The 14,977-nt window shown below is 35.3% G+C and overlaps 1 protein-coding gene across 7 annotated transcripts in view; it reads right to left on the bottom strand.

Moving 5' to 3' along the window:
- Window positions 1–14,977, bottom strand: part of Mob2 (MOB kinase activator 2) — a 327,875-nt gene that overhangs the window by 20,521 nt on the left and 292,377 nt on the right. Inside the window, exons 1-2 of one of the 7 annotated variants that reach the window (XM_089631625.1) lie at window positions 2,681–2,836; window positions 333–743 (exon numbers count right to left, since the gene is read on the bottom strand). The exons of 4 other annotated variants lie outside the window; for them this stretch is intronic. In XM_089631625.1, coding sequence (XP_089487751.1) covers window positions 333–424 — 92 coding nt within the window. In that variant the 5' untranslated portion in view covers window positions 425–743; window positions 2,681–2,836. Of the gene's footprint in view, window positions 1–332; window positions 1,549–2,680; window positions 2,837–14,977 lie in introns of those variants that run through there. 2 more of the 7 variants (XM_089631627.1, XM_089631626.1) reach the window with 2 other exon arrangements.

Raw genomic sequence — 14,977 nt, 5'->3', positions numbered from 1 at the left:
TATCTATGTTGCATCATTAAAGTTAATAATAATTACATTCATTTCTTATAATAATAAATTGCATAGCTATAGAAAGGCTTGTTAAGGAAAAAATATTTACAGTCAGACATAAAAACACCACGTCTAATGTCTCGATTGAAAATATTGTAACAGGAAAGGAACATAGTTTTTTCTTCGTGGTGGGTTAAGAAAATGCAAGCAAACCTTTGCCAATCATGGCAGGCAGGCTAAGAGCTGGCCCTAGGCGGGTCACGTATATATCACGGGTATTGCATAAGGTAGAAGATGAACAAGAGTGTTGTTTGAGGGAGTATGGGTATGGGAGTGCTTACACCGGACAGAATAGCGAGTAGAGGGTGAGGTGCGCCACCCGCGCCAGGGTCGTGACGGCGCCGCCCACCTTGCGCGTGAGGGGAGCCCACATGAAGCAAGTCGCCCTGCCCCTACATCCCTCCGCCCATCACATCAGCCGCACTATCCTATCCCGCAGCCTCTGCAATAACACTGAATCCGTGTCAACTAAACACACGGATGACACGGAACTACGATCGCACCGTAACACTTTAACCACTTGAGTATTTATTAATTTAGCACCACACTCTTTCCAACAATGGAAGTTTTATCGATCATCGAAATCACTACGTTTAACTGCTCGCTTTAAATTTACCGGTTCGGAAACTTCTTACATATTATATCCGTTCTGCTTAATCCGGTTAACTTCGTGATATAAATATGCATCACATCTACATCATAAAAATATTCAATATAGTATGTTAGTTTGTTTGACAAAGAAAGTCGATACTACATACTGTGATAGTACCGTACTCCGACAGGTGGCCAACGTGAACACATTAGAGTAACTTTAATTAGTTAGGTAACGCGTTAGCACAGTTGTTCTATTATTTCACAGTTATAATGGATCGTCTTAAAATATGATTTTTAATGGCAATTACGTTTTAATGCACTGACGCTCGGTTTAATCCATAAGAGTGGCCGCTCTTGGGTTAGCGGTTAGCGGTTAACTGTTAGGACGTCCCGATAGAAGTTTATTACTAGTTTGTCTCCCGGGTCGCGTCCCTCTATCAGTGGGTCAATACGGAAGGTGATCTATTGAATACATAAAGTCTAGCACCATCTGACAGTCGGAGAGTGACTGACAACAGATGACTACTAACTGACTACTGATTACTGCGAGTAGTGGCAATGGCAGTGTCGCGGACTACCGACTACCGCGAGAACTACACTCATACTGCCTTCGCCTTCAGCGCCAATCCGCCTCCGCCTGCTAGCGCGGGTCGCCCGACATTAATTTGCAGAAGCGATTGTCTCGCCAGGTCCGTGTTGTTAGTGGGTCGACGGATGAAACCAGGTCAAGTTTCCAAACCTTCATTGATGAACCTGCCATTAAAGGCAATTAGTTGCAACGATCCAACCTGGTATCACACAGATTTAGGCTCCGGAAAGCGAAACCCGCGGGAACAAAATATCACTCCAGTTTCGTGACGTAAATAACACTAACAGTTTTCTTAAACACTTAAAGCTCGGGTGCAGACATTAATTCTACGAGTTTGTATTAACTTATTTACTTATAAATAGATTCTTACACGCCCGTTCAACGTTGGTGTGGTAAAGCCGGCCTCGTGCCTGGTTTAAGACCGTTTTAACCAAACAAACCCCGTAGTAATAAGCCAAATTTGTCACTGTTCTAACCATAAGCGCCGCGTAATGTTTACACAACGTTTTTTAGTAAGGCTGTTTTAGGGTTGAGTGGCAATCTGCGCAAAACAGGTGTTATTAATTGATCAATTACCATAGTTAAAATACTCGACAAAAAATACCAGTGCGTAAACACTTTGTTAGAAAAAGTTGTAAGATGTAAGTTTACCCACTATTTACGAAAAAGACTAATAATTTGATTGAATCTGTTTTACCGTAGCCGGGTATTGAACCACTTGTGTGACGTATTTCCTGTTTATCAGGTTCGGATGTCAACCAGTTTATATAACGAGGTTCACTTTTATGGTCACGATTGCTTATCTGGTTTAGTATCGATTTAAATCCACAAGACGAGAGTGACAGAAACAGAAACTTGGAAATCTAAGCTAAGTGAATTGCACACATTAACATTTTCTTTCATGATAATATGCCAGTTTTAAATTATGAAAGGTAAATAATAGAAATTAACGACAAGAATACTGTGGGAGATTACAAAAGTGAAGCAAAAAATACCTAGGTTGAAAAACCTTGTAAGCTTTCAATCATTCTACTGTTTTTTTTTATATGAGAGTTGGGGAGTCCCGCAGTTGTTGTTTGACGAGCGAATTCCATCATACACCCAGATCTCTTTACACCAGCGAGTTTTATCCCAACAGAGACTTGATAAGATAAGAAATTTAATGAAAAAAGGTTGAACAAATAGTGATTTGAAAGCCTGGAAACTCATTTCGTTCTTATTATGTTACGAAACCGAAAAAAGGGATTTTCTAATGGGAAACAAAGATATTATAACGTCGTAAAAGTCTTGTTGCTAAGAACAGAAGAACCACACAGTGCACAATATACGATCGAAGCAACAAACACAATACAGCTTTTGACAGACACTTTCTCATGGCCCATTCGAAATATCAATCTATATTGGGACGCCAAATAATAATAGACGATTAACTTCACTGTGATTTACATAATTACTTCATCACTCCGCACTAATCACTTTTTGACCGTCAGAGCCGTAACCTCTACTTCCGAATCAAATTTAACTTGCGACTAAACAGGAATAGAAACGACTAATCATTTGATCATGAACACGCGGATTTGACGGACAATACCTCCGGCTCGAATAACCAGAGACTACTAAAATCGACACGGCCAAGTGACGGGCACCGCTTTGATTCCATACAACTTCAGCTATCAGAGAGGGGTCGACCTTGGTTTTAGTTGCACGGATACAAAGTCAGGACATATTCGACTACATTAAACTCATAGTATACTCAACAGGTTATGTTTAAAAAAAAAAATCTCCGTCAATTTTCGACGGCGAAGTTTCAAATGCCTAATAGTATCGTAAAAAATATCAATAAGTTTATTTTTGTAGCAATGGACTATAGCGTATGGCATCATCAATAGTCAACGTGGTCGATTTCACTTTCGTGTATCGCGGTACCCGCTTATGATTGCTGATACAGAGTTTTGGCACGAAAAAACAAGTTTAAAACCATCCGTGGACGAAACACGTACCTACATACGCTATCACTATTTTTTTTTTACCTGTAAACGAGGATATCAAACACAAAAAACTTAGAGATATTATCTAGATTATTAATTTATAAATATTATTTTATAAGAGATTCAATTTATGAGGCGGGTTTGGTACAACCGTCACAGAAACCATTTATTGGATAACCAACACCTCTGCAATGGGTCACCTCAAGTGGTTCGGTACGTTTGGTGATTTAGCAGGGGTGCCCGGGTTCATGGGGGTGAGGTGTGTTCAGGATGCGCCAACCCTGAAGAGTCCGGAGACCCTTAGCCCTCTCTAGACCCATCGCCTTGCGCCGCAGTGGGAGGGATATGTGCACGTGTCCGTCACTCCTCGACAAACCATTCTCTAGATTCCTTACCCACCCCTCATACCTTTTTCCTTCTTAGAACTTCTTATTTCTTTCCTTAAAAAATACCCTCCACACAGCATTACTAAAAATGACATAGGCAATGTGGTGTTAATTTAAAAAATATATATTATTCATAGTTTTGCGTTTTCTGGGTCGCTTAGCCACGTGTCCTTCTTTCCAATGGTGAAAACTTCTCAAAATTAACATTGTTAGAATGGATGCTTCTGGGAGAGCAATTATTAATATATATATATATATATATATATATATATATATATATATATATATATATATATATATATATATATATATATATATATATATATTATTTTTGTTTTAATCAATGTACACTTAAGTTAATAAAGCGAAATATGTATTTCTTTTAACTTAATAAATAGCTAAAAAAAAATGCGTTCTATCATTTTATCATTAAGAAGCTTTGTTTTAACGGGTCGATTTTTTAACCCTTCAAATTACTGTACAAAATTTAGTAGGCTTTCTATTGAAGTCAGTTCTAAGAACCGAATGAAAAATATTATCATAATAATTTGACAGTGTTTGCGTAAACATTGCGCGATATTAATATTTTCCGGCTTTTCTATTTACTTCCATTAGATTACGGCGGCACTATTGAAGACATATATTTGATAAACAAATCAATAATTCTACGAACGAGATTAATAAAACTATGATTAAAATAACACCTACTCGAATTCGTTTATTATAAAAGTATCAAATTAAACAATAATGAATACATTGTTGCCCACTGGCCTTGCTCAAACTTATTATCATAGTATCGAAGAAAAATTCACCACATTAGCTTACACAACAATATGCGCAAAATGTTAAGAGAATTTTTAATTAAAAGATTTATAAATTACCAGACAAACGTTCGGATTTGTAAATGCTTTTCGTAATCAACTTTTCGTACGCGTATTAAAGTTTGCATTGTTAAAAAAACTTATTACTGGGGAAATGGAAAATTGAGAAAAGCTTTTAAGAATAATGCGGTATCTCACAGGGAGTTAAGAATATTAAAAGAGAAGCAAATAAGAGTGAATTTAGGTAAGAGGCAGAGAAAAAATAACTAACTAACCATCACGCCGTTTCCCCGTAGGGTTAGGCAGAGAAGACGGACCGCCAAACAACTCGGTTTTGGCACACACTTCTTGCCTCATTTACATTCATACATCGTCTCATACCTACTCTTCTATTATTCTGACTCTTGACATGGCCCGACTCAAATATCTGATTCACATGATCGTGCCATGTCTTCCTCGGGCGTCCCCGACTTCTGCTACCATTCACATTTGCATCATATATTCTACTTACACTCCTTTCCTCGTTCATTCGCTTTACATGCCTAAACCATCTAAGCATCCCTTTCTTAATCTTACTCATTATGCTTACATCAGCCTTGCATTCTTTGCGGATCTCAACATTTCTCACACGATCATAAATGATTTTACAAACATACGCCTCAGGAATCTAATTTCTGCAGCATTCAGTCTACTTCCATCCATTCTCTGCCAGTTCCATGCATCACTTCCGTACATCATGGTAGGTACCAGAACTCCATTGTGGACTGCTAGCTTCGCTTCTTTGGACATTTTTTTGCAATCGCCAACTGCGTTCAGACCTCCATTAATGGTGTTATGACATTTATCCTTCTTTCAATATCTCTGTCAGCCTTCCCATCTCTCGTAAACATACTTCCCAAATACACAAACTCATCCACCTGCTCCAAGTATTCCTCATTCACAATAATATTGCACACTGTTTTCGTACCCTATCTTTCAAACACCATAACTTTAGACTTACTTGCATTCATCATTAACTCATTCTTCATACATATTTCGTTCACCCTAGACACGAGAGACTGTAGATCTTCCATACTGTTGGAAATCAGCATACAACAGGCAACATACTTTCAGATTGCTCAAATTCACCAATTCCACCTATTTCTATTATTGCTTACAATTACAAAAATAAGGTTTGGAAAATGCGTTCGTTAATTTAGAGATAAATTTATATGGTTAAAGAATTTACTTATTATTTAGTTGTGGTTGACATATTCAAATCTATAGCTCAAAAAGATTGTTGGACTTTAGCTGTGGAAAATGTAATGAAGGTTTTAATTGTGTTCATGCACGGAGAAAACGGACTTTAACAAAAAAATTGACAGATTTTCTAATAATCAGTAAAACACGAATGTGTTAGGCGATGTGGGAACACATGTAATTTTTTTTTTAATATTTTCGCATCTTGTCATTATATAAAAACACGATAAACGCAACTGCAAGAACACGTGTTCCGGTATATTATGAAGTACGAATAGTTTATTAGAAAATGCCTTGCATGAAATTTTAACAGTATTAATCTGCAATATTCATTTTTCTCCGTGTGGCTATCCCTTTATGTAGTCTGAGGATCTCCATATAAAATCATGTTTTATCAACCCCTGCCTCAAAAAATGTATTAAGCAAAAATATACTAGTCTGAAGATGAACGTGATTGTTTGAAACCGGTTGAGTCTACATAATATTATAATAAGTGGATTACCTTAAGTTTTAAATTGCTTTCATTATATTCAATAAATAACTGTTTGTTTGTTTGGTATAAAATATACAGTAACCAGCATATAATAGGAATTTATTGAAATTTGATTAATGTTTACAAAGACATGCACAATGCAACTTATTTATAACCTTGCCAAGAGGAAACTATACGATACATCCGTCTTCCGCGTGTAGATATTGGCAGAAATAAAACAAGTTTGGATGCCCACTGGGCGAAAAAAGTACAAACACGTAATAAAAATCAGGAACAAATTATTACTTATTTGAACAAAAACAAAATTACTAAGGACGGGTTGTTTCAAAGAATTTGAACAATTTATCAACTTTCAAAGTATATTTCCAATATATGTGAAGGTTATATTCAAGTTCTGTTATTATATCAGTATTAGGCAGTTGTTTCACAACACTGAAATAAGATTAGAACCTTCACAGAACGTCAAATCAACATTGAAATTTGATTAATTGTTCAAATTCTGTTAAACAAACCCGTTCTAAAAATAAATTGTATAAAGCAAACACAATATCCAAAAAAAAGTTAAATAAAAAGTTCCCTTGCATTAAATATTATTGACGAAGTAAAAAATACAAGGCATTACATGAATGATTTTGATATATTAAATACATACACAAAACGCTTCAATATTAATTTATTTTGATGTGCAATAGATGCCGATTAAACCTTGACTGTTTAAACGGACAAGTGACATAACCTTAATTATAATAATTAGTTGACGGGGTTTACCGGAGTTCCTACGTGCGAGGTAAGAAAAAAAACTATAGTAGGAGCCAAATATGCTTTTGAAGAGGACCTTTGAGGTTCTTGTTGTAATTGTATAGGAAGTGAAACGTTGAGCTTGCCATGCCTTTCTAATCAAAGCTTGCCCGAGGACAACCCACTGCCACTCTTAATTACTCTCCATTATAACTTGTTTAATCCTAGACTAATAAGTTTATTATTATTATTTTGCATATCATTAGTCTGATAGGTGGGCATACAAAGTAAACAAACCTTTGCCGTCATCCGGTTATAATAATGTGTAGATTGTAACTCAGCAGCCAATAAAACTATAAATATTCATACAGCTTGAAGAGAATCAACAAAATCCAACATGAAGGTTTCACTTTGACTAATAAGATTTAACGTATATGGGGAGTGAAAAAACTGACTTAAAAAATAAAATAAAAACACACACATGGGGCTATTTCAAAACCTCACAGTAAGCTGTTTTGTTAACGCTACTCGTAGAGTAAAGTTTAAATAGCTTGAATTACTCTAACCTTAGTTGAGGATTTGATGGGTTTTGGTAAAGCCAACATTTACGCTGAATAAAATAAAATCAGATCTATCACTCTCGTCGAACTTCTTGGAGAGACATTGAAAGAGGAGAAGGAACGTGACTTCTGCTTCACTCTGGGACCCCGCCGTGGTTGCTTGGATTATTATGGTTGTGTAGTGGCTGTCGACGCTTTCGGGTGCAAAAAACAGGTGGTGCGAGAACGTCTATTTAAACCCTCGCGTTTGGGTCCCCTTCGGCGGTCTTGCCCAGACTTGACAAGGCATACTTTGAGGAGGCGTTACGAAACAAAACTATTTAGGGCTGATAGAAGAATCATTGAAACCCTGGTCACGTCCATTGTCATAACCTCTGTGAAAACGCAACGCCTGAAACGGTATGCAAATCGAGGGACCGTTATGTCTCGCCGACACGTCATGACGCGGAACCTTCGCTCTGGGGTCACGGGCTCGACACCTGGCCAAATATCCGAGTCCTACGATGCACTTTCTACCTTCGCTCTTTCTTGTCAAGAAAGTGGAAAGGAACATCACAATGAAAATAGAACGAGAAAATAAGAACACCAACAAGATCGAGATTAAAAATGAATTAGAAACTATGCAGCTTTCAGCGATGGCACCGTTTACAGTTAATTGCTAAATTATTATTGTTCTTCCGTAGAGAATTAATATACCTACCTATCTACGACGATTCGGAAATATCGTGTCTCACTCGCTGTCTCATCGACTCTATTGAATTTTAATAAAAGGTTTAGAAGAGAATGGTATAATTTAACTATATGACAAGAGAGAGACCCTATAAATATTGAGAGAGGGTATTTCTTTTGTCTCGTACGGGGTTATCATACTCAAGCAGTCCTCGTTTTTGGTTATCGAGGACAAAAAATTTCCGGGAATAATAAAATGGTTTCAAATTGTAAAGCGTGAGTACTTAAAAAATATTATATTTTTATTTAATGAAAAGTTTCCAGGCAAAGACATTAAATTCAAATTGTACACAGATAAAAAGCACGTTTCATAATGTCAAGTGAATAGATTTTTTTTAAATATGGAATATCTCAAGCTAGATTTAGTAAAATGAGAAAATTATGTATGAAATTCAAATGGATGCTCAAAGCTAAGGCTTATTTTTATTACTTATTTCAACATTTCAGGGTCGTATTTTCTCATTAAGAACAGAATAAAACTATCCTTGAAGGAGCTGAAATATTATAATTTAACGTACAGAAAGTCATTACACCGACCTTAAAAATAATTTGCTAGACAAATAATAATGTCAGTGCTCCTTTGTTAAACAGATAAGACTTTGTTCAAAACCCATACACAGAGGTGATATTAAAATACCATCAGCCGAGGATATTTAATAACAATGACCTTAGCTATATAGGACAGTGGAGAATAGAGCTCGTAAAGAATCAGCGTCTACCTGGTACCTGGTCTGATGATTTCGAAACATCAATACAACACATCAGTCGTGTGTTGTAAATGACATCATGACGAGCGTTGAAGAAATTCGAAAGCATTCAAGGATATGACTAACAGGGCACATGTTGAAAAGTGGTTCGTTGATCTTTGAACAAACCAACAAACCTCTCCTGTCACGTGCTTTAATCCGACAGATTAGAAATTCATTAATCATAGGCTAAGCTCAGATTAATAAATACGATTTATTATTATCATCGAGAGTGCAAGTAAAATAACGGTTTGGATTAGAATAAATATTATTTCCTATTGAGCAATTTCACATAAAATAATGATACTATTATTCAACATCAATCAAAAACAAGAAGAAATCATGAGATTAAACAACACAGGTAATCTGTGAAAGCAAAAAAATAAAACAAAACGAGTTCTTGTTGATGGCGTAAACTGAACTATCAAAACTCTTGAACGGTGAGCTACTCGTGATTTGCAAGTTTATTAGATCGTCAATATCTTAGTCGACGCAACTGCTTGTAATACAATTTAATCATGAGCCCCAGAACTGTAAATTATACCTACAGTAAATATAAAGGAAGTGTTTGTTCCATATCATTCAATTTTATTTATCAAACTTTTTAACATATTACAATTTACTAGAGTTCTATCGACTACCATACTGTATTCTTAAATAATAAGAAAGGGTGTTGAAACTACTTGTAATTATCGGTATTTCACAGATATTCTGTTTTTTATCCAACCCTAAATTCTACAATCTGCCTCTTTCCGAAAAATAAACTGTAATATCTTGCAGGAGATGGGTTTATTATCAGATTTTTTAAATAATTCCGGATAAGTTCAAAATTTAGAAATATAATTTAGAAAATGTTCACAGCGTTCTTAAAAGAGGTAGGTATTACATAAGAGTAGTTCAAAGAATACATAGGTAATACATAGATAAATAAAATAGGTAGGTATTATATACGAGTAGTTGAAAGAATACTTAAAATAGGTAGGTATTACATAAGAGTAGTTGAAAAAATACTTAAAATAGGTAGCTATTACATAAGAGTAATTGAAAGAATACTTAAAATAGGTAGGTATTACATAGGAGTAGTTGAAAGAATACTATGGGATATAATTTGGTTACATTTTCATTGTGTTCATAAAGTAGTAGGTAAAGTGTATGGGATGTAACACTTAAGTGGAGCAAACATTGGATTAACAAGTAGCAAAGCGAACTGTGCCATTCGCATTTGCCGAGAGAAACGGATTTACAATACCGTTGGTTTCATTTCATTACAAACAGAGTAAGTTGTTGGTCGGTGTGTAAACACTGTAAACTGTATAGTGTATAGTGTTCACATTCGATCGTGTTTTAACGCTTACCCAAATGCTAATATAAATAATAGTATGAATCGTGAATCGATACTGCCTGCGCAGCCTTTTGTCAAGTAGCTAGCGATGGAAAATGAAGGGTATTTAAGTAATGTACCGCTAGGATTTGCATTTTCACGAAATCATTCTAAATTTAGTGCCGCTGAAATGAATAACTTGGTCGGGGATCACAGTCATTAGCGATCTTTAACATGCCACGACAAAAGTGTATGTAAAAGCCATTAAAATGACGGAAACAAAAAAAGGCGTTAGCGAAGAATTCAGCAAAATCTTAATGAATATTTCTGTAACAGTAACCTCTGAGGCAATGTAGGTCAATGCATAGGTTTTCAGATGACTAAGTCGTTTCCATCATGAACTGTGGAGCTTTAAATATACATTCAATTGTTGAAAAAACTTATATATTTTTTGTTTCATAATATATATACCTATATATATATATTTTTTTTTTGCATTAGCTATGTCAGTTTTGGGGATGCTGTGTGGAGGGTCTTTTTAGGAAAATGAAGGAGAGGAAGTTTTGGGAGACAATATAAATTTTGGACTGATAGTCGGATGGTAATTCGGAACACAATGAAAAAATGGTTTTATCCTTCTGGGGCACTTTCCTATCGGAGGTTGGCTATCATCAGAGAAATATCTACCCTATAGAGTACAGGCCAGAGCACCCCAACGGAACTGCACTCGTACCAGTCACGTAGATTTTGAAGGCATGAAGTAAGATGTCTTTCTCTACTATCAACGTCTTCCATCAATTTTCCCCCAGATAAAATACAACATACCTACAAGACTTTTAATTCAGGATGCAGACGGGTACCTAGTGAAGCTAATAATAATATAATGCATCATCTAAATTAAAAATAGAAGTAAAGCTACTGTTAGTTTTTGAAGAACATAATTCTTGTAAAGGAGCGCTTCCACTAAAAGCTTTCCACAGTTATTAATAATTCTCAGATCTCTTATTTACGTTCATGCCAAAATGCACTTTTGCATAATTCAGATATGGCGTGTCTGAAGCACATTTGGTTGATAAATGGTTCATTGGTCTTTGTTAAATGTTCGGTTGTCACTCCTGGGACTCGATTCTCGACGAAGTCATTCCACTCTAACGAGTGGTTCGACCCACTCGTTGTGATTGAGGAATGACTTTTGATGTTTGGCGTATAAGTATGTTCCGTCGACGAGACTCGAAAATAATAGTTTCGACCAATGTATGTAAGTTCGACGGCGATTGCGAGCGGCCTGGATTGGAGAATCGATACCCTGGACGTATTTCAACGGTATTCTGGAATCTTCACGGAATGAATATAGAACAAAGCGTGGAAAATAGCGCATTGCAGCATTGAGAATAGGTCAGTTGTGTCGTGCAGTTAGCAAACTAAATATTATTTTTATTAGTATGTTAATTGAAACGTCCTTTCTTCGCCGCATGATATTCATAGATCAAAAGCAGTTTTATAACATTTTTTCGCAACCACGAACGAGTTGATTGGTAGAAATTGCCGCCAGGTATAAAGCCAGCTAATATGTATTACTAAGTACAATACATATGTAATAAAGTGTTTATAAACACTTTTTTATAACAGCACGGAACAATGCGATTTTTTTCTTTTTACTATAAACCGGATAAAAGCTAGACAGCTCATGATGGAAGTGATGTTGCGAACTGAATAGTTGGGTGTAACTAAGAATTCTGGACAGAATTTTTAAGATTCATACCCCATGACGTAATGTCTGCAGAGACAGACATAGATTTTCTGCTCTATATAAAAAAGGTATAACCCATCGCAAGTCGCGCAGATATAAATAACATCGTCGTCAGCGTTTGAAGGGTTAATAGATTCATGTATCTACTTGCACGTGCTTGTAGAGGATATTTTTAATGAAAGGTAAATGACGCGCTCCATTAACCCAGCGAGCCGTGAGTAATTGCCATCATGACATTAGTTCGTTGTGGAATATAGTCCGGCCCCAAGAGTCACTAGTCGCTAGTACTCTGAGACTAGTCTGCAGTAGTTACTAGTTACCTACCAGCGGCGGGTTTCTACCGTATAATCAGGTAACTTGGATAATTCCCATTTGATCTAACTGCCAATTTGTGTGATGCTCCAACTTGTCACGCTAAAGGAAAAATAGGTTGGGAACTTGACTGTTATACTTTTAGTTATTTATGTGAGCAACACACTTGAGTTCCAAGCCCCAACTGTCCGGAGCCAGTGGGACTATGGCATCCCCAATTGAGGTTGGGAGGCAGAATAAAGTGCGGAAGAGAAGGAGATAGGTAATCTGCATGCTAATAATTCACCAAAAAATGTTTCATAAAAAGCAGGCGCCAAATATAAAAGAAAAAACGGACTGTATCGAGACTTTCGCATTGTGCAATGTGCAATGTGCATGCCTTTTTTAACCAAACGTAACCCAAAAGTGTTCCTCCTTTTTTAATTTCTGACTGTCCGTCGTGTGCTTGGCGGTCCATCCTCTCTGCCTATCCCTGAGGAAGACGGCGTGATAGTTAGTCGTTATTTAAAAGCATAGATACTAAACTTCTTATTCAGTGAGGTGAAGGTGGGCGTAGTTATTCCCTTCACGATTACTCACAAATAACAATAACTAATGCTAACGACCTATCATTAGTTATTGTAATTGGATATCCAATTATTTGAATAATATATTACTAATTGAAAGCCTGTCAGTGACTATGAACAAATCATGAAATTTACTCATGTAACAAAACTTTGTAAGTTGTAACACAAAATACTATAATCTAGTATAATCTAATAAAATTTATAATAATACTAGCGTTCGAACGATCAATAATTCAAGAAAATTAAATACACGTTTGATTAGGAGAGTAAGTAGATTGTTCATAGTATATGTATATTGCATAAAATATCGTGGCAGATCGAACAAAGCAAAATTAATATTCCCCTTGCAAATGGGAATTGGAGGCATAACTTTTTAAAATCATTTTTATACTTTCCATTACATTATTTTTACGTTTTGTTTATAAGTTTCCATTAATACAAGATTACTAGAAGTCGTATTTTCAAAAAATTCTAGAACTAAGTAGAATAATACGGAGGTTTAGGATCACAGGGGCCTATCTACAAAAACATAGTTTTTAGATAAACGCAAATAAAGATTGGAATGCTCATATGCCCAACTGTATCTCTTAAACGGCTCTATGTACGAGATAGAGCTTCGCGTTACTAATCAATATTACCATGGCATTACCGAGCTTAACTCAAAACACCAGTTTTTGTAGTTAGGCCTCTGTGATCTTAAGCCCCCGAATATATATGTACTCCTGGGATAGTAATTTGGATTCTTCCCATCTTCAATTTTTTACTTAATAAATACAATATATTGTTGCACTTCTTTAGTTATAAAAAATCCTTTTAATAGTAATATAATTTTATAAACTATTCCCACGTTAAAGCCCCTAAAAATGATGTTAAAAATAAATAAATATGGTTAAGAAATGCTAACGGATTCTTCACCAGAAATGTTAAACTCGATTTTTTTCAATGTTGGTCCAAATTTATGTAAAAACTTTATATTTTCAAAAAATATCTTTACTATGCAAGCTATTTAATACACCTCAAAATTAATCTTAGATGTTTAAAATTAAATCAGTCTTTGTTTAAATGAATGTAGAAATGGAACATGGTAAAACACAATTCGTTTTGATCTAAATAATTAACTAAAAATATATTCACGTTCTACAGTTGTATTTAACTGACTAAATAAATTAAATTAATAAATTTGCATGTTAAAAATATATAACTTTGCAATATTCTACAATACGTAACTACGAAAAACCAATCAAAATCGTGGGACATGATAAAGACGCAATGTACAAACTTCGGCGAAAATCCCGATATATAATCTGAGGTAGGCATAATTTTCGAAGAATTTAAATAGTATAATAAAATCTCTGTTAAAATGTTGCGTAATAATTGGGAATATCATTTTCATAACTTACTAGACTTAGGCCGTCGTCACATGGGTCGGCAAGAAATCGACATAAACCGAGTGCTGTAGCGCAGTCTTTCGAGGGACTTTTCTGCGCAGGGTCTTACACTCGGTTTATGACGATTCCTTACCGATCCATGGGACGACGGCCTTACTGTATCTACTGCCGGAAGGAAAGAGGCATAACGTCATAAAATCTAGTGTAATTATAAAACACCATAATATGCTCTTCGGGCTTTTAATAAATAAACAATACACATATTTAACAGAAAATAATAAAAATAAAATAAAAAATTAGCACTTTAATTAGATATAAAATGTAATAGGTACATTAAAAGCAAATAATAAGCCGGTAGAAAAATAACAACTATAATCTGTGTACTCCTATTAACATTGTACCTATCAACTCCCACCTATCTATTGTAAATTACTCCCGTCCTACAATGAGTTTAGTCATTTAGTAACTCATACTCTAGCAAGAAATAAAAATATAAAAATAAATAAATAAAATAAAAACCTCTTTATTTTAAATCGCTGAAATAAATGTAATAGGTAACCTACTGGCGCCCTTGAGGTGATTTTTCACAAAAACGGCGCTATACAAATTATCCAATTATTATTATTATTATTATTATTACACATTTACAACAACAACAAAATGCAGAATAAAAAAATGAAGAAAATAGTTCAACATACCTGTTAAA

The sequence above is a fragment of the Hesperophylax consimilis genome, chromosome 5 (assembly GCF_061612785.1).
Source record: "Hesperophylax consimilis isolate HC1 chromosome 5, BYU_Hcon_1.0, whole genome shotgun sequence".
NCBI lineage: Eukaryota > Metazoa > Arthropoda > Insecta > Trichoptera > Limnephilidae > Hesperophylax > Hesperophylax consimilis.
The sequence above is the reverse complement of the archived record's forward strand: the minus strand, read 5'-3'. Positions and strand labels throughout refer to the sequence as shown.